This window comes from Lynx canadensis, chromosome C1 (assembly GCF_007474595.2).
Source record: "Lynx canadensis isolate LIC74 chromosome C1, mLynCan4.pri.v2, whole genome shotgun sequence".
Lineage (NCBI taxonomy): Eukaryota > Metazoa > Chordata > Mammalia > Carnivora > Felidae > Lynx > Lynx canadensis.
In genome coordinates, this window is record NC_044310.1 from 54,832,891 (window position 1) to 54,853,816 (window position 20,926).

The following is a 20,926-nucleotide window of genomic DNA, read 5'->3' on the forward strand; positions in this document are numbered from 1 at the left end:
AAGCTTGAGCATGCTACTCAATGATTCTTCATTCTAATCTAAAAAAAAAAAAAAAAAAAATGGAGTTAATGTCCCTTTATCATGGAGCTAATGAACAGTTTAAATGAGATAATCTTTATCAGTCACCTAATAGTTCCTGCCTACTACATAGTAGACACTCAATAAACAATCCTTTCCTGTTCTTATTTGTCTATGAATAGGGATTGGGATGGAACCAGAACACTTTACTGATCTTTCTCTGGCTCTACGGTTATCCCAGTGTATTGCTATTGTAAGCTAATGCTGACTGCACTGAGCACTCAATCAAGGGACATGTGCCAAGCTAGTGACTTAGAGGCATTATTTTATTTCTATCTCCAGTGATTGTGCACTATATAAGGTTCTTTCAAGGGTTTGGTTTGTTTGCTTTGGGTTGAGGGAAGGAGCCAGTAGTTAATTATTAAGGAAATTAAGGACGAAGGGCCTATTAGATACGGCAGGTGGGTCCTCAAGCCCAAACAGCCTCCATTTCAAAGCTTCTTAAACTTTAAGAGGTTGGGAAGAGAATTGTTAAGGGAAGTGAAGGAGCCGTATTTGCAAGGCACAGGAGATAAATCCACACGCTGCACTGCCCTGAACATGTTATTTAAGATCTCAGAATCTAATTTTCTCTATCTGTAAAAGGTTAACAACCTTCCCTTGACAGAGTTGTTGGGACAACTAAATAAAACGGAAGTCGTTTTCCAAGTATCTGGTAAATATTAGCTCTCAACAAATTATCCTTCTGATGGCGTGTCTGTACCTTGGAGCCTCAGGGATCTGGGAAAGCGAAGGGGGGCTCTACTTTCTCTTTGTGCCTCAGATTTCCTGCCCCAGGAAACCGCACTCCTGCCCCTGGCGTTCAGGGAAAAGGGACCTGGATGAGGGCTCCGTGGGCTGCTGCTTGGGTCCCAGAGGACCTCGCCGTAGGATGAACCGGTTCCCTCCAGCTCACAGCTACCCCGGGGCACAAACGGGCTCAGGGCGTCCTCCGCTGGGCAGAGACGATGAGATCCTTAATCCTTAGGGCAGCTCAGAGGACCACGCAGCTACTATGCCCCTCCCCGGCGTGCAGAGGAGTCTGTTTGAGGAAGTCACCCTGGAGACCGGGCGCGGAGCACACGGGGAGTGCGCGGGCGGCCGCAGACGGCCGCAGACGGCCGCAGGCGGAGGGAGACGCGGGCGGCGGCAGCCTCGCCGTGCGCCGCAGGCTCCCGCAGTGGAGGAGAGGGAGGTCCAGGAGGCCCCTGGCGGAGCCGCGGCTCCAGCGCTGCTGTGGGTAAGCGCTCACTCTCCGCGCGCCTGGGGGTGGAAGCGGAGAAGATACAGCAGGTGGGAGGGTTGCCGAGGAGGGAGGGCCCTGTGGTAAGAAATGGCCTGTCTGCGCTGGCCTTGGCCTCCCTGAAGCCTACTCCTCCTCCCCACGACAAATGGGAGAAAGTGGCCCCAAATCACTGGAAGTAAGTCTTGGCCTTTCGTCCCCACCCCATCCACCCCCCTCCCCCTTCGGACCTCCTGCATGTCTGAGCTTTAGGGTGATGCCTAGTACAGAGCTGGCCAGCTTGGTCTGCTCCGTGAGAGCGATGAGTCCTCTGCAGTCTTCCTTGAGGCCCGGCAACACTGGGCGGCCACACCCTTGGGGACCTCTAGATTCCAACTCTGGAAACGAGTGAGCAGACCAAGGTCTATCTGTGTCACTTTGGATCAGAACCTGAATGACCCGCTTCATGAGGTTCAGTGTGCCCTACCACACGCATAGGCACATGTAGGCACTCATACTCATATACACAGACATACACACAGACACTTATACACACAAGCATACACAGATGCCCACACTCACACACCACACACACACAAGACGCACACCCACAGTCAGTACACAGACACAGAGCACACAAAGGCTCACACACAGACACACAGGCACACACTCACTTGGGTGCACAGATAATAGCTCATACACACAGGGGCACACACGGGTACACACAGGCACACACTTACACCCATGTACACCGATACTCATACACACAGCCTCACACACTCATGCCCACACAGGCACACACCCACAGACACATGCACAGGCACACACTCACAGAGGGATGCTCACGCTCATGCACACACTCACACAGGCACACAATCACACACACACCCCTCACTGCCTCCCTTCCAGCACACAATACCTCTGCCAAATCTGTGTGCCCTTTGCCTCTCTACTCTGCCACTGATCACGCTGAGGTTTTTAGATTGTATACTTGTCTGCCCTACCCATTCAACTGCCAGCTCCTTGAAAGCAGGGACTCTGTTTTAGTTCTTTTTTTTTGTGTCTAGGACAGTGTCTCCTTATTCGGGCTCTCAGATTTACAGATTATAAAATAATTTAAAATGACTATAAATTTCTATGTAGGCAATAGAGCAGTAGACCTACAGTCTAAATTCTGGGAATCCATTCCTACTGGCAGCTTTTTGACAAGCATTTGAGAAAAGGAAGTAGGTTTTCTAATAAAATACTTTGCTTAAGGTTAAGTTCTGTGTGCTGTTTACAAAGTAAATCTCTTTGGCTTGAAAAAAAATACCCTTTGGGGAAGACAATTTTAATTTTTAAAGTACTAGCAACAGCAACACCTATTAATTAGCCACCTTTTATCAGGATTAATTTGGGGGGGGAGGCAATAAAAAATATTGCTTTCTGACGTGGAATATCTTTCTTCCACACAAGGCTATCATTTCTCAGTGACTTAACCTCTTCTGCTATTAAGCATTTAGCTGAAGCTTAATATCTGCTTATGTGAATTATACTATTGCATAGATAAAAGTTAGAGGAGTTATCATATTTCCAATTATACTGATCAGAATAACAACATGTACTCATTACTCTCAAGGAAAGTGCACATCGCCATCCAAAAATTGTAGAAGACTGTTTTGTGTTTTTTGTAGTTTTTCAAATTTTTTTTAATGTTTATTTATTTTTGAGACAGGGAGAGACAGCATGAATGGGGGAGGGTCAGAGAGAGAGGGAGACACAGAATCTGAAACAGGTTCCAGGCTCTGAGCTGTCAGCACAGAGCCTGATGAGGGGCTCGAACTCACGGACCACGAGATCGTGACCTGAGCCAAAGTCGGATGCTTAACCGACTGAGCCACCCAGGTGCCCCTATTCTGTGTTTTTTAATCTAGAATGAGTTTCTGTGTTATACTAACTAACATGTTTTCGGATCTTCCATCTGCTATTTTACAAAGGTTGCTTTCCATAGGATATGATGATGTCAGACATTGCTAAAGACAGAATGGCTCATTCTGTGAAGAAAAGGGGAAGTATGTCTTCTCTAAGTGGTCGAGAATTCTGGCAGAAAGAACTTCACAGGTGCACCAAAAAGTGAGTAACTGAATGTCTAATAACCTAAGTTTGATTATTGAGTAAACCAATTCATAATGCTTATCAGAAGAAACAAATTCCTCTGGGACATAAAAAGGGAGAAAATGGGCAAGTACAACATTCAGGTCACCTTTTGGGGCTATATTTTACAAAAGAAAGAAAACGAGAGTGAGAAAATCTAAGTGATATGTTGATTCTGGCAGCATCTTTTTACTATTTCAAGGAGCACCCCAAAAAAGTCATCTACTCAAAAGAAATGTCATATGCGATGTGGATAAGCTGCATCTTACATGTCTCTTAAATTCTTCTCCTCAATATCATATCAATGAATAGATTTTGCATTTTACAATCTCTCTCTATATAGGGTATATATACATATATATGATGCATTTATCATTGTTTTATACAAATTTCGTGATGTATTTTCAATAGTTTCCCTTTAAATGGCTGCATAATACTTTGTCTGTTTATAATTCTGGGCTAGTTAGCCATGCCCCAATTCTTGGGCATTTTAAGTCTGTTTCCACTTTTTTTTCTTTTTCACTATATAATAAGTTTCTGCTTGTTTTCTTTCCAGAAGTATGATTAGTGGGTCAAAGGGTAATAAGTACATTTTTTGGGCTCTTGATGCATATTGCATTTGCTCTCTTAAAAAGATTAATTAATTTTTAATACTTGCATGGCATTTCTTTTTGACTGCCATTGGGAAGAAAACAGCAAGTTATCTGACACAGAGGTCAATGAATTTATATAATAGACTTTCTTTCTTAACGATTTCTGTGGGATTGGAGGATGTGGTATAGAAATCCCCATGGTTTGGGCAGCAAGAGCTGGTGTGTTCTGTGGAGCAGAAACCAGAAAACCTGGAATAGATTTGCATTATAATTCTGAAATCAAATCTTTCCACTTTCAGAGTGTATTAATGTACTTATTTAAAAGTCTGCTTTCCAACCCTGATGTTTGTGGATTACAAATACAGCTTTTTCACAGATAGGAGATGTAATGGAGTAGCAATCTCACCTAATGTCAGAAGTAAAGCTGGGGGAAAAATTAACTTCAACAACTTTTGCTTCTGACCCTAAGCCCTTTTGGCTGCTGGTCCCAATTTAAGTGTAAGAGGTTTTTGTTCTTTTCAAATTTGTATTTACGTTCTAGTTAGTTACTATAGAGTGCAATATTGGTTTGAGAAATAGAATTCAGTGATTCATCACTTACATACAACACCCAGGGCTCATCATAAACAAGTGCCCTCCTTAATGCCATCTAGCCATCACCCATCTAGCCCATCCCCCACCCGCTTCCCTTCATAGCCCTCAGTTGGTTCTCTATCTTTAAGAATCTCTTATGGTTAGTGTAAGAGTTCTTTATAAAATTATTTTAAAATAACTGTTAGCTTAAATTCAACTTTTTTCAAGAAAATATTTATAATATAGGGCACCTGGGTGGCTCAGTCAGTTGAACATTCAACTTTGGCTCAGGTCATGATCTCACGGCTTGTGAGTTCAAGCCCTGCGTCGGGCTCTGTGCTGACAGCTCGGAGTCTGGAGCCTGCTTCGGATTCTGTGTCTCCCTCTCTCTCTCTGCTCCAACCCCACTCTCTCACTCTCAAAAATAAATAAGCCTTTAAAAAAAAAGAAAATATTTATAATAGTCTAACATAAATCATGTTTGCAATTTAAAAAAAAACCTGCTCTTATCTGAAGACTAAACTGTCATTCCTATTTGCATCTTTTTCATTTACATCTTCCCTTTCAAGGAAAATTAGAAAGTCATATAGAATCAGAACATGGCCAAATTTAAATAATTAGGGAGCACTCTTTTCTAAGTTTATTTATTTATTTATTTAGGAGGGGGGGAAACCCTGCACATGAGTGGGGGAGGGGGAGAGAGAGAAGGTGAGAGAATTCCAAGCAGGCTCCAGACTCCGAGCTGTCAGCACAGAGCCCCACAAAGGACTGGAGCTCACAAACACTGAGATCATGACCTGAGTCAAAATCAAGAGCCCATTGCTTAACTGACCAAGCCACCCAGGTGCCCCTAGAGAGAGAGCATTCTTTTTTAATTGATGAAATATAAATACAAATCAAAAGTAACAAAAATACAGAAATCATATTACCAACACATTAGGGTAGATTTTTCACTAGCTATCATTTAATTGATAATTTTATTGATGTATTTCAAAGTTAGAAATTTGAACTCTCAAAACATTCAGGAAGGATCCTCTACTTTAATACTTTTTCCTTAAAAGTCAAATGACCAGCTTCCAAATACCTTTGCAAATGCAGAGGCCATTTGGGAGGCTGCATCCTGTGCTCTAACTCCTATTTACTCACTGAGACCAGACTGCAAGTGATTTTCCTTTACAAAACGAGTCTTCACGTACTAGAAAAATTCGAAAGCTCAGTGGCTATCAAATGAAGACGTTGTTTTGAATTTGCAGTTTTATGGGAAAGCACATACCTTTCATTTGAAAGTTATTTAAAAACAATTTTTGATTAAACTGATTTCAATAGTATAAAGCCTACCCTGAAATATGCTCATTTTTTATGTACATTACCTCATTTAATCTCCCCAGCATTAATCCCACCAGGTAGATCTTATTCTCACCATTTTACCATCAAATAACTGAGGCTTACAGGTCAAGAAATGATTTAATGACTAGGGTACAGTCCTAAATCATGAGTAAGGTATATAGGATCCACAGACCCTTGCCTGCTTGCAAGCACTGTGTTCTCCACTATCCTGCTTGCATCCTACTCTCCAGTCATACTCAACTTCCACATTTATAATCCTTCAGTGCTCTGTCTTGCCTCCAGCCATTGCCACATGTTGCTTTCCCATGGGGTGCCCTTGTCTGAAATGCTCTTCTTACACTCTGGCTTCCTTCTCCTCCTCCTCGAGGAGTTAGCTCCACCTTCATCTTTCCAGGAAGCTCTAACGACTCAACTACAACCACTTCCACTTCCAGTGATTGGGTTGAGTTGGATGTTCTTCCTTTCTGCTCCTGTTGCTTTTCTCTTCTACATGCTACTGGATTTGGCTGTTTTCTTGTCTGTTGGTCTTGTTAGATTATGGACTTATTTGCCTTTATAGCAGTAAACACACTGATAAGGAGGGCAAAGAAGAGTAGGAAGTAGACCTACTTGGAAAGCTGCTTCTTGGGTGTGATGTAAGATCAGTATAGATTCAGCCTCCCATTCTTGGTTTCTCTGTCTACAGTCTTTTACAGTAGTAACTAATTCTTACCATTGATCTTTGGGCATAATGGATATCTGAAGTGCCTTCTGAATTGTGAAAGGAAGATTGAATTTATGTTCACTGTAATTATTGTTTTCTGTTTTTTTTAATCCATTTATTTTATTTTTTTTTCAATATATGAAATTTATTGTCAAATTGGTTTCCATACAACACCCAGTGCTCATCCCAAAAGGTGCCCTCCTCAATACCCATCACCCACCCTCCCCTCCCTCCCACCCCCCCATCAACCTTCAGTTTGTTCTCAGCTTTAAGAGTCTCTTATGTTTTGGCTCTCTCCCACTCTAACCTCTTTTTTTTTTCCTTCCCCTCCCCCATGGGTTTCTGTTAAGTTTCTCAGAATCCACATAAGAGTGAAAACATATGGTATCTGTCTTTCTCTGTATGACTTATTTCACTTAGCATAACACTCTCCAGTTCCATCCATGTTGCTACAAAGGGCCATATTTCGTTCTTTCTCATTACCACGTAGTACTCCATTGTGTATATAAACCACAATTTCTTTCTCCATTCATCGGTTGATGGACATTTAGGCTCTTTCCATAATTTGGCTATTGTTGAAAGTGCTGCTATAAACATTGGGGTACAAGTGCCCCTATGCATCAGTACTCCTGTATCCCTTGGGTAAATTCCTAGCAGTGCTATTGCTGGGTCATAGGGTAGGTCTATTTTTAGACTCTCCACACTGTTTTCCAGAGTGGCTGCACCAATTTGCATTCCCACCAACAGTGCAAGAGGGTTCCCGTTTCTCCACATCCTCTGCAGCATCTATAGTCTCCTGATTTGTTGATTTTGGCCACTCTGACCGGCGTGAGGTGATATCTGAGTGTGGTTTTGATTTGTATTTCCCTGATGAGGAGCGACATTGAGAATCTTTTCATGTGCCTGTTGGCCATCCGGATGTCTTCTTTAGAGAAGTGTCTATTCATGTTTTCTGCCCATTTCTTCACTGGGTTATTTGTTTTTCAGGTGTGGAGTTTGGTGAGCTCTTTATAGATTTTGGATACTAGCCCTTTGTCTGACACATCATTTACAAATATCTTTTCCCATTCCGTTGGTTGCCTTTTAGTTTTGTTGGCTGTTTCCTTTGCTGTGCAGAAGCTTTTTATCTTCATAAGGTCCCAGTAGTTCATTTTTGCTTTTAATTCCCTTGCCTTTGGGGATTGTTAACTGTTTTTAGGGCTGGATCTTTTTACTTAAATTATGTTTCTTTGTAATGCAATTTTTATGTTTTATTTTTATTCTTCTAATATTTATTTATTTTTGAGAGAGAGAGAGAGAGAGAGAGAGAGCAGGGGAGGGGCAAAGAGAGAGAGGGAGAGAATTCCAAGCAGGCCTCGCACTGTCAGCACAGAGCCCAGTGCAGGCCTCAATCCCATGAACCACGAGACCATGACCTGAGCCTAAATCAATAGTCAGATGCTTAGCTAACTGAGCCACACAAACATCCCTGTTTTATTTTTAAAAGAAGAAACATCTTAAGCTGACTCTTACTCTCCCAACATCATAACTGCTAGCATGTTGGCACAACTTCTTTGTATACCTATATAGTTGACATCATACTGCACCTGTAATTTTGAATCTTGTTTGTTTTCTCATTTAAATAATAAATAGTAATGAGGCTGATAAATAGCTAACGTTTAAGTCTCACAGAATCTCTGCAGCAGTAGGTGACAAACTATGGCCCAAGCACCAGGTCCAACCTACCACTTGGTTTTGTATGGTTCCCCAGCGAAGTATGGTTTATACATGATTGAAAAAAAATTAATAATATTTTTTATCATGTGAAAATTATTAAAAGTGCAAATTTCAGTATCCACAAATAAACTTTTATTGGAACACAGCCACGCCTCTCCACGTAGGTGTTGTCTCTGGCTGCTTTCACACTATAGAGTGGAGTAGTTGTGATAGATACCATCAGACCCACGGAGCCAAAATATTTGTTAAATGGCATTTTACAGGACTGTTAGCCAACCCTGCTTCATAAGATAAATGTTATTATCATCCCCATTTTACAAATGAAGCAACAGGCGCTTAGAAATGTTGAGGTTCCAAAGCTACGGAATTAGCAAGTGGCAAAATGGGCTTTTGTGTACAGGCAGGTATTCTCATTCTCTGAAAATTGGCTATCTATGTGTAACTTACATTAATGAAACTCTTCTATTCATTCACCTGAACCTTCTGTTTCCCATCCGTGGTTAAGAGCAGGTATTGACAATGACATCTTTCTTGTTAGAAGTTCAGCCTTTGGCAGTCTTCAAACAGTATTTGAACAGATGGGCAACTCTCGTGTTCTTAAAATGGAAACAGAAGCCTGAGGTTAAGTTACTTTCCCAGGATAATGTGACATGATAGCCAGGATTATTTTCTCTGAGGCCGGTAGTTGGACTAGTAGGTCAGCCTAAAGCTGGGGACTAAAAAGTCTTTCTTTTGTCTCAAACCAAAATTACAGTGATGTCATGTTACAAGGACTTTGAGTATGGCTGTCACAGCTCTCTGCTTAAACCCACTGGTGGCATCTAACACCCATTAGGCCACACTATGTCCTTCCACTTATTCATTTATTCAAGGTTTACTGGGCTTCTACTCCGTGCCAATTATTGTGCCACATGTTAGGCACATAATGGTAACCAACTGTAGGGTTCTACTCTGGAGAAGGTCATTTTTCAAGTAAACTGAAAGGCCACCAGGTAATTTGTTTTTCTGAAAAATGGAAAATGCTGCATTGATTACTTCACTGGAAATGAATATTTATTGACAAATGAGTACATTCTAGGCACTATGCTAGGTGGTGAACCCAGCATAGTGAGCCCAATAATCCTGGAGCCAGCAATAATCCTGGCTCTCGTGGAGTTTACAATCTGGTGGGATAGGTGGTGAACAAGTAATTTTAAGTGTGATGAATTTATTCTACAATTTCCACCTATACTACTGTGAGTTGCTTATGTGCAGTTAAAAATGATGTTGCCCGACCGGTTTCCTGATTTTGGTAAGTGCTGTTGCCATCTAAATAAAGTTAAAGCCCCCCAAAAGACCTGAATGAGATATAGCTCTCCCCCTCCAAAGAGAGAGAAGCTTGAGAAAACAGAAGTGTTCATATTCCTAAATTAAACCACAATAAAAACTAATATTACATTGTACTTGATAGATTATTAAACTGCTTCACATACAATACCCATATGATTCTCATGAAAATCCTGTGGGTTAACTAGAGAAGATACTTTTATGATCTCCAGTTATCTCATTTATTATCTTATTTCTCTCAGGAGCAGAGTTGAGTTGAAAATATTCCTCATTCCATAGCACATTGTCATCACCAATGTGGGCGAGACCCCTGGTGTTTACCTGATTGTCCCCCTTCTTTCCCATCCACACTTCATTCTCAACTCTAAAAAGGTACCCATAGTACACACATCACTACATATGCTACAAAAATATACATATCTAAGTATTGTATTATATATATATATATATATATATTTAATTTCTGTGTATTATGATGTTTTGACATTTAAATATTTATTTTGAGAGAGAGAAAGAGAGAGCAGGGAAAGGGCAGAGAGAGAGAAAAGAGACAGAGAGAACTCCAAGAAGGCTTGCACTGTCAGTTTAGAGCCCAACAAGTGGCTTGAACCCACGAACCGTGAGATCATGACCTGAGCAGAAATCAAGAGTTGGACGCTTAACAGACTGAGCCACCCAGGCACCCCATGATGTTTTGACATTTTAAAAAACCTTTCTGACTGGGGAGACACTGCCCTTCTCAGGTCTAACCAATTCTTAAAGATAGCCAAGGTCTCAGCAGGGAACATGCCTTAGACATACATGCGAACTATTCAACCCAGAGCCAGCTCCCCTCTATCTGACCCCTGACATCCAGCATTCAGTATTCCTCTGCCTTAATCAGCCTAGAGCCAAGTACCAGGCAACTAGGGATCCTTCTATAGCTTAGAGCCCATCGAAATTATTCAGACTAGCCAGTCTTGAACTGCTTTCCATGCCCAGTTTTGCCTTTCCCTCTGAAACCCCAATAAAGGCTCTAGCCCTGTCTCTTCCCTGCTTCTGTCCTCTGCATCTTGACACTCTGGTGGCACGGCACGGCATGTCTCTGGTCTCTAGGCCCTGTGAGTATAGTAAACTGTGTTTTCCTCTGTCTCCTTTTGTGCCACACCTGACTGACCACCTTATAAAAGAATACAAAACAAGCATTTACCAAAGATTTTGACTTACATAAATGGTGTTGCACTATAAACCTCATTTTGTTTTCTAAATTTCATACATGTCATTCAACATTTTATTTTTTTAATTTACTCATGTAACTGTGGTAGCTCTTTGCTTCTTACTGCAGCGTAGTAGTTCTTAATATGTATCCATCACATATGTTTGTACCCATTCCTCTATGGATGAGCGTCCAGGTTGGCTTTCACATGCCATGTGGAACATCTTTGTACATAATCCTTCACTGGCACCTTTGTCAAAACTGCCCTGGGAATGTGATCCAGTATTAAGATACACCACAAAGTTATAGTAAGTAAAAATGATAATAAATGCAGGAATAGAGAGATAGGTGCATGAACAGAGAAACAGACCAATGGAACACATAGAGAATTCAGAAATAGACCCATGAATATATGGAAGCATCATATATGAGCAGTGAGGAAATTATGGATTTTTTGATAGATTGTGTTGGGAGAAAGCTGGATCTAGAAAGTGAAAAGAAGAAAGTATAGGAGAATATCTTTGTGTTCTGTGGGTAGGAAAAGATTTCTTAAATAAGATTCCAAAATGAAAAAACAAAACTATAAAAAAACAACTTGATAAACATAACTACAATAAAACTTAGTATATCTGTTCAATAAAAAATATAATAGACATAGTTAATAGGCCAGCATGTTTTTTTTTTAAATCATGCACATTGACAATAAAAAAATAGAGGAGATAAATAGCAGTTTGCAGAAGCTAAGCCCAAATGGCTAAGCAGAATATGAAGAGACACTCAAAAAACAGAATATAAAGAGATGCTCAAACTCCCTTAGCATGAGAAAAATGCAAATTAAAACAAGATACCATTTGCATCCATCTGAATTGCAAAATATAAGAAGGGAGACTGATAACCAAATGTTGGTATTTGCTGGGCAAATAAGAATAAAAACAAATATCCGTTCAGCAAATAAAACTAACAGAATTGACAAAAAATAAGTATGTGCATACCTTATTCTCCCATACTTTGAGGAGACCGACACTTGGCATGGTAAAGTGACTTGCCAAATTATCACAACTCCCAGATGACAGGGCAAAGAATCTGTAGTTCTGTGACCTTAGAATTTAGAGACAACATGACAGTGTTTGTATTTGTTATATGGGCTGAATTGTGCGCTCCCCACACCAACTGCCCGATCCCTGCCGAACACATATGTTGAAGTCCTCATCTCCAGTGCTTCAAATGTGACCTTATTTGGTAACTGCGTCTTTAAAGAAGTAGTTAAATTTATTTTTTTAATGTTTATTTTTGAGAGAGAGAGAGAGAGAGAGAGATGGAGCACAAACAGGGGAGGGGCAGAGAGAGAGGGAGACACAGAATCTGAAGCAGGCTCCAGGCTCCGAGCTGTCAGCACAGAACCCGATGCAGGGCTCAAACTCATGAATCACAAGATCATGACCTGAACCAAAGTTGGACGCTTAACTGACTGAGCCACCCAGACGCCCCAAAAGAGGTAGTTAAATTTAAATGTGTTCATTAGGATATGTTGTAATCCAATATGACTGGTATCCTTCTATGAAAAGAAAATTTGGACACAGATACATGTAGGGGGAGAGGATTTGAAGACGGCTATCTACAAGCCAAGGACAGAAGCCTGGAATAGACCCTTCCTTCCATGGCCTTTAGAAGGAACCAGTCCAGCTAACGCCTTGTTCTCAGACCTCCAGTCTCCAGAACTGAGATGATAAATTCCTGTGGTTCAAGCACCTAGTCTGTGAGGCTTTGTCATGGCATCCCTGGCTAACTAGTGCAGTATTTCTAAAGGAGTGAATGGAATAGTAGCAGCATAACCACGGAGGAAAATGGAGTGGCTCAGAGATCTGTTCTACACAGACTGGGTGGGGTCAAGTTCCAGCTTGAACACTTAAGGTGCTGGTCTTGCATAAGTTATTAAACCCTCTTTTCCTCAGCTTCTTCTTCTATAAAATGGGTTAAAAATGGTAATTGTTGCTTTGGGGTGTGGTGAGAATTTAAAACAATATATAGAAACACCTAGAATGGTTCTTGGCACATCTAAAAACAGAACGAGTATTAACTATTATTATCACATAGAACTTTGGAATCAAATGAGGCCTGTGTTTGAGTCCCAGATCTGCTTAACCAGCTACTATTTAATATTCTTTGAGTCTTAATATATCACCTATAAAATGAGAATAATAATGACCACAGAGTCATTTCGTGTATTCATTAAACACATTCTTGGTACCTGGGTCATGGCATTGTGCTAGGTGCTAAAGATACCACGGTGAACAAAACAGGCTGTCCCTGGGCTTGTGGTAGTGCTTTTGTCAAGATCATAATGACTCTCACGTCACTGATCCAGTCAGTGGTCAGTCCTCATCTTACTTGACCGCTCAATATTTGAGGCTGTCCACTGATCATTCCTTTCCCCTGGAAAAATTTCTTCACTTGGCTTCAGAACACACACTCTCCTGTTTTCTTTCTACCTGATGGGGCCACCTTGTCAGTCTTCCTGCTCCCTGCACTTCTTCTAAGTTTCTTAACGTTGGATGCCTCAGAGAGCAGTCCTTTGCCCTCTTCTCTTATTCTGCAGTTATCCCTCCAGGAATCTCCTCCAGGATAGTCACTGAGACATGGTGCTATTTGCCCAAATTTATATCTCCAGCCCTTAACGTGTGTCCCAAACCCCAGGCTCATATATCTAACTGCCTATTGACCTTTCACGTTAGTACATGGTAACCGCCTCAAACTCAGCATCCTCACAACTTAATTCTTTATCTAAATGTCCCCCTTCCCATTCACAGGAAATTCTGTTGAATCAACTTTGAAGATATATACAGAACCCAACTACTGACCACTACCCCCCACCACTACCATCCCAGTCTGAGTCACTGTGTTAGTCGGCTCAAGCTGCCATAACAAAATACCATGGATCAGGCAGCTTAAACAATAGGATTTTTTTTTCACAGTTCTGGAGCCTGCAAGTCTGAACTTGGGATGCTAGCATGGTCAGGTTCTTGTGACTGACCTCTTCCTGGCTTGTAGAGGGATACCTTTTCTCTGCTTCTTCACATGGTGGAGAGAGAACCCTGGTGTCTCTTCCTCTTATGTAAGAACTCCAATATTTTTGACCCAGAGCCCTTATGACCTCACTTAACCTTAATAACCTCCTTAAAGGCAGTATCTCCAATACAGGCACATGGGGAGGTGGGGGGGCTATTAAGTCTTCCACATATGAATTTTGGAGAGACACAGTTTAGTCCATAGAAGTTACAGTCATCTCTCACTTGGATTACTATACAAGCTTCCTGACTGGCCTCCCTGTTTTTACACATGCCAGCCTACAGCCTATTCTCAAAATAGCAGTTGGAGTGATCATTGTAAAATATAAAGTGGATCTTGCTGTTCCTCTGCTCAAAACTCTCTATAGGCTCCCGCTTGATCAGAGTAAAAGCCATGGTTTTACAATGGTGCACAAAGCTCTACATGATCTAGCTGCCTAAACCTTTGTAACCTCGTTTTCCACCCTCCTGCTTGCTCCCTCCACTTCAGCTACTCTGACCTTTATGCACTTCTTCAGAAATACCAGGCAGCCTCCTGTCTCAAACCCTGTGCATATACTTTTCTCTCTCCCTGACACACTTCCCCCAGATATCCACCCGGCTCCTTTCCTCACCTCCTTCAATCCTTTGCTAATGGAAGCCTATCTTGACTGTTCTATTTAAAACTGCAAACAGCACCCTCTCTTCCATCTACTTTCAAGGCCCCTTAACTAAGCATTTTTTTTTTCGTTCCCCTGTAGCTTTTATCACTTTCTAACATAGTACATCATTTACTAGTTTTGTATTTTATTCTCTACTCTCTGTCCCTTCTCACTAAGTTCCATGAGGGCAGAGATCTTGTTCATGTGTTTCATTTTTGTATCCTAAGAACGTAGAATAGTGCCTGGAACATAACACCAACTCAATAAATATTTTTTTTTAACATTTGAATGAACAATTGTTGCAGTATACTAATTCCTGAACAAGCAGGTTCTTTTGCTCACAGATAGATTAGGCTCACAGATCCACATATGTGTTTAGGTGACTAAGGACTTTCATCTTGTAGACATAAGATACATTTACAGCAAATAAAAATTCTTAAATTTTCAAATTTTTAAAACAAGTCATGCGTTTACCTCCTTACTGAAACATTCCATTGTGCATTTGTAGAAAAAAAGAAAGAAAGAAAGAAAGAAAGAAAGAAAGAAAGAAAGAAAGAAAGAGAAAAGGAAGGAAGGAAGGAAGGAAGGAAGGAAGGAAGGAAGGAAGGAAGGAAGGAAGGAAAAGGGGTGCCTAGTTGGATTAGTCAATTGAGCAGCTGACTTCGGCTCAGGTCATGATTTCACAGGTTCATGAGTTCAAGCCCCACATGGTGCTCACCGCTGTCAGTGTGGAGCCCGCTTCAGATCCTCTGTCTGCCTCGCTCTCTGCCACTCCCACTCATGCTCTCTAAATAAATAATCAAACAAACCTTAAGAGAAAAATAAAGAAATAATACTTTAATTTGTGTTGAAAATCTGTTGAGATAGACCACAGTCCTCCTTCATGATCTCCATAGTACTGTAGCAGTAACCATGGCACCCAAACCCTCAGCCTCACCTGAGTGATGATTGCCAAGGGTAATGTGACTTTAAATCTATCCATTCATCCAGGAGCTGCAACAGAATTTTCATCAGCTGTCTTTGACTTTAACCTCACCTTCTCTTGAGTAAGCATTAGTTTAGTGGGCCTCAGACACTCTGATTTTCTGTCCACACACTCAAAATTATTCTATTTTGTCAGACACCTTTTCCGGATTATCTTCAATCACATCAGAGCTTGACGTTTCACAGGTTGTGTGGTTTATTTTTTGTCCTTCAGGATCATTCCTACTCTTAAAAAAATGTATCCTACAACAACACATACCATTTCTCTCCTCTTTCACTTATTAAAATGTATGAAAATTATGAAATTTCAAAATTTCAAAATTATGAAAATCTTGACCTTTCTTTCTATTATAACCTTCCTTTGGCTAGTAAGATGGAGCCAATAATGTGAGTAAAATATCTCAAAGGTACATAAAAATCCAGCAAACTTGCTATAAACTGACCACAAAATTAAATTACCTTACCAGACAACTTCCACCTTCTACTGATAGGGTAAGAGTTGGTATGCTTTTTCTCTTAAACATAACATTCATAAAAACATCCTTTAGACATTTTGAGGCAGAAAGTTCCCAACCAAGTGAGCATTTATACATATTTCATCTTGTTTTCAATATCTTGTTTCTTGAGCACAGGGAATAGGATTTTTCTTTGTGTTGCCAGCCTGCCCACTGTGAGCAATAAATATTTCTTGAAAGAATGAGGAAAAAAAAAAAACAAACAAAAGAACAAATGTCCAAATTGTATACCCTGAAATAATGTATACCGGAAGCCTTCTTTTTCTCTGTGCGTTCTGAAATATCTCCACTGGGAGGCAGCACATAACTTTAATAACAGGTTTAGGGGGAGGAAAAACAACAAAAACAAAATCATGCCTAAACAATACCGTTCAAAATATGGTAGTTCCAGCTATTTCACGGTTACAAATAGAAGAGAGAGATGATATTCTGACATTTTTAATCTACTAAATTAATGGCTCCAAGACGAGTTATACATTCACATATTATCTCTTCCTGCAGCTTCAAAACATCTAAGTAATAATGGCAGTGAAAATGTCTGGGAATGAATTCTTAATAATAATTACATAGTATTGATTTTGATGAGACTTAATTGAAATTACTTCAGTCTCTTCAATACATGCTTTTTATTTATTCTGTGTAATTCAAGGAGTGAGTAGCAAGTACCTTTGTAAGATGTTTTCAGGAAAACTGAATTTCATGAAACAGTAAATATATTCCAACTTCTTAGCTAATTTTCGTTTTGCCTCTTTTCTGCATAATCAGAACACAGACTGTTGGCTTGGCATGGATGTTTCCAATGTCAATCAAGTACAATATAGGAGGGTTCCTTGTGTTTTTGTGGACCAATTTCATGCAGCTATTTCTGCATCCAGGTTAATGCCACATCTGTCCTCAGCAGTAGTATATATGATTCCAAGTATTACTGAAACTTTACAAATTGTTACTCTTCTCCTAGAATAACATTACTTGATTTGTTCCATGTTTTCACCAGTAGTTTCTGCCAGACTTTCAGTTTTCCTGCATTTACTTTTAATCTACCTTCTTTCCTATAACTTGACAACTCTATTGGATACATTTTGCCAATTGAGTCCTTTTCCTCCATAAATGGCAACAAACTGATGAAACACATAGACAGCAAAAGCATTTTTCACATTCACAAAATAAAATCAACTATAGTCTTCCCTTTGCAATGAGATCATGTATCTATCTGGAAGGATTATTATTACAAAGTAGGGAAAGTCTGGTCATGGACAACAGAAACACATCTGATTGTAATATTGTGACATATACCCAATAAATGTCTTGTGCTGTGTATACAGCACTGGCAATTAAAATTATAAAAAATTTTTTAGCACCTCGCATTTTTGTCTTTAAAAATTTCAAAGGGCTTGAGTAAAGCTGTTTATCAATAGAAAATATGTACTACATATTTTCCAAGTCAGTATTCTGAACTGATACTGGTCATTTGCCATTCTCAAATATAGAATCTCTTTTATTTCCAAAAACTTATTAAACCCACATTCTGGTTTAGTGTTAGTTACCCCTATTGCAAGAATTTTATATATTTTATCTCTTTCTTCTTTTTTTCAAGGAATAAATGGTTTTTTTTTTTTCTGTTCAGCTCATTCTTTTCTTTTCTCTCTTCCTTTTTCCAACTCATCTCATTTTAATGTAGGAACAAGCAGATCTCAGTTTCAAAAAATACCATATACAGAGGCTTTAAGTAACAAGTAAAATTTTTCTGTAATTTTCCATGAAGTTACAATTTTAGTGGATACATGGTCAACCTTCCAAGGTACAAAAAGCAACCAACAAACCAAATATTTTCCTTCTGCATGAGAAAGAATGCCAGGTTACAATAAAATATTTGAAACCTCACTCCCCAAAGTCCTATCTCCTCCCCAAAACTAACTCCAAGTTTGGTCCTCCAGTACTTGCAACATCCTACTTTTAAGGAGCAAACTCTATATCAGTTAGAATTTATATCAGTATAGGGGCTCCTGGGTGGCTCAGTTGATTAAGCATCAGACTTTGGCTCTGGCCATGATCTCACGGTTCATGGGTTCGAGCTGTGTGTTGGGCTCTGTGCTGACAGCTCAGAGCCTGGAGCCTGCTTCAGATTCTGTGTCTCCCTCTCTCTCTGCCTCTCCCCCACTTATGCTCGCTCTCTCTCTCTCTCTCTCTCTCTCTCTCTCTCAAAAATGAATAAACATTAAAAAAATTTTAACAATTTGTATCAGTATATCTAATGCTTCTTATAATAATGATTTTTCAAAAAAATAGTGGTTTAAAGAAAACAAATATGTTTGTAGAAACAGCCTAGATGGCCAGGAGAACAAATGGGTAAATAAAATGCAGCATGTTCATATATTAAGTACTGTCATGATATTTAAAATATTGATGTATATTACTATTTGTCAGCATAGAAAGTTATCCATGATACATTTTGAGCGGAAAAAAAAAAAAAAAGCCAAGCATCTATCATATGCTCCCATATGCAAAGTCATGTCGGAAGAGATTTTTGTAATGTTAACAGTTGTTAGAGAACCACTGGGGTTAGTAATTTTTTGTGTAATTTTACTTTAATCTTTATACTTTTTTATGTTTTGAACTTTTTACCATTTACATGATTACTGTGGAAATGAAGAAGGCACAAAATGAAATCACCTTTGGTAAGATTTAAAAAGCCAGTCTCCAAAACCTTCTGCTTGCACACCTATCTTCAGCCAGTGGGTTTTTTAAACTGCCCTTACGACACTTTCCAATTTCATACTGATAAATAGTATTGCACTGATTGTCAATTTTTCCATAACTAGGAGCAAAGCAATAGTGAAGACTCTTTGTAAAAATCCTTATTTGCTTTTTTTTGTCTGAGACTTCTAACACGTGAATTTAAATTTTGAACCAACACTACCTCTCTTTCTGTGAGTTTTTAATATGGTGTTAGTAGAAAAGAAATTGGGTTTTTATTAACACTTGCTGTATATTTATGCAAGTTTCAAATGCAGTCATTAATTATTTCAAGTAGTCCCTCCCCCTATTTTCATTCTGTCTGATATGATCATATGTGAGACTTTGTCACTGGGACTCAAATAGGATATTTGAAACCTAAGTCTGCCTTTTCTGTATCTATGGCATTAAGCCCTTTGCCTTGTTCCCTTTATCTCTGAAATGGGTAGAATAAGAGCTCTTTGACTAACTTAAAGGCAGTTGTGAAGGTAAAACAAGATAATTGATGGAAAATGATTTGCAAAGTGAAAACTAGCACATATAATAATGGGACAGGCTGCTTTATCTTAGAATCAGGGGGCTTTTGCAACATGGGGTTTTCTGAGCAGAAGCAATCAGCTCCTGTGGGTACTGCCCACAACACCTGCAGACAATGTGGCCAAGCGGGTTGGTTGCTACTTCAAAGGGCAGCAGAAAACTGAGGAAAGCAGGTGTTACAAGAATGAGAACTAAATCGCTAATCCAGAAATCTATCATGAAAACACAGCCATAATTACTTGCATTGTTTTCTCGGGATGGGTGAGTAAACCTTAATTTATTGCATAAATTGTATTAAAGGATTTTTAAATAGATTATCTGTGATTTTCTTAAAATATCATTTGTACTCTGACTCAAAAATAAATAACAAAAACATTTTAAAATTTTTTTTAAAAAAGGGGCGCCTGGGTGGCTCAGTCGGTTGAGTGTCCGACTTCAGCTCAGGTCATGATCTCACAGTCCATGCTCACGGCTCAGAGCCTGGAGCCTACTTTTGATTCTGTGTCTCCCTCTCTCTCTGCCCCTCCCCTGCTCATGCTCTGTCTCTCTCTGTCTCAAAAATAAATAATAAAAACATTAAAAACATTTTTTAAATACCATTTGTAAAGAGTTTACTAATTCCAAACAGCTGAGAACTAAGTATTTTAGTCTTCTTGCAGAGAAAAAAAACCCCAAAAGATTAAAAACAAATATCTGTCATTTAATTAAGGCAAAAACATAGTCTGCTTAGAAAACTGGTCACTCTGAAAACACACATAACCGCGCGCGCGCGCGCACACACACACACACACACACACACACACACACACTATTGTAGTATCTCCTTTGAAGAGACATCTGTTTTAACTTCCATTTTCACAGGTGGAGAGAATTGGGGGTAGATCTGAGACTGCCATTAGTGACAACTGGATTTTCTCTGAACTAAGCTAAATTAAGTGGTGCTGGAGGGACATTAGGGACTCCTCTTTGCTTGGGTCTCCAGTTCAGCACCTGGATAAGCTTATATTGCCTTGGTAACCAAGCCAAAACCCTTTCTTAATGTTGAAAAGGGTGGTTGATGCTTATGATTTACAATAGTTTGGGTGAATTGTGGTTTCTCTCACCATGTGGGTGAGTTTCTTGTTTTTCTTTTTTCTACTAAAGGGATTTTGTGTGGTACGTATTACTAAACTTTTATAAAGTATATTATCCCATGTATATATATAGTTGTTTCCCAACATTTTAAGCTTCCTCCTGTATTCCTCAGTCCCTTTAGTTAATTTTGGCCACTTTGAGGAGAGAGTCTCTGCATTGTGGTAGACATGCCATTGAAATGGCTTTTGAAACAGGTACTCCATTACCACACAGACCAGTCCATGAATACTTTGTGAGTAGTCAGATGCCTTGGGCTTCACTGGACTGCACTGGGCTTCAACCGCTATATTGAGACCTGCTCCAAGTAACTTTTCTACGCGTTAATGTTTCCATCTCTGAAATGTTCTTGACTTTAAATGTGTCACCGGGATATTTGCCTGTGACTTGCTTGAAATGTTCTTAGGGAAGCTTTACCTTGGTAACATTTTTGCTGAAAGCAACAATGTGTTTTG

The 20,926-nt window shown here is 39.7% G+C and overlaps 1 protein-coding gene across 1 annotated transcript in view; it reads left to right on the top strand.

Annotated features, from left to right (window-relative positions):
- The first annotated feature begins 1,228 nt into the window (after nt 1–1,228).
- TCTEX1D1 (Tctex1 domain containing 1) overlaps nt 1,229–20,926 on the top strand; it is a 28,906-nt gene continuing 9,208 nt past the window's right edge. Inside the window, exons 1-2 of the mRNA XM_030327353.1 lie at nt 1,229–1,297; nt 3,256–3,391. Coding sequence (XP_030183213.1) covers nt 3,273–3,391 — 119 coding nt within the window. The 5' untranslated portion in view covers nt 1,229–1,297; nt 3,256–3,272. The remainder of the gene's footprint in view (nt 1,298–3,255; nt 3,392–20,926) is intronic.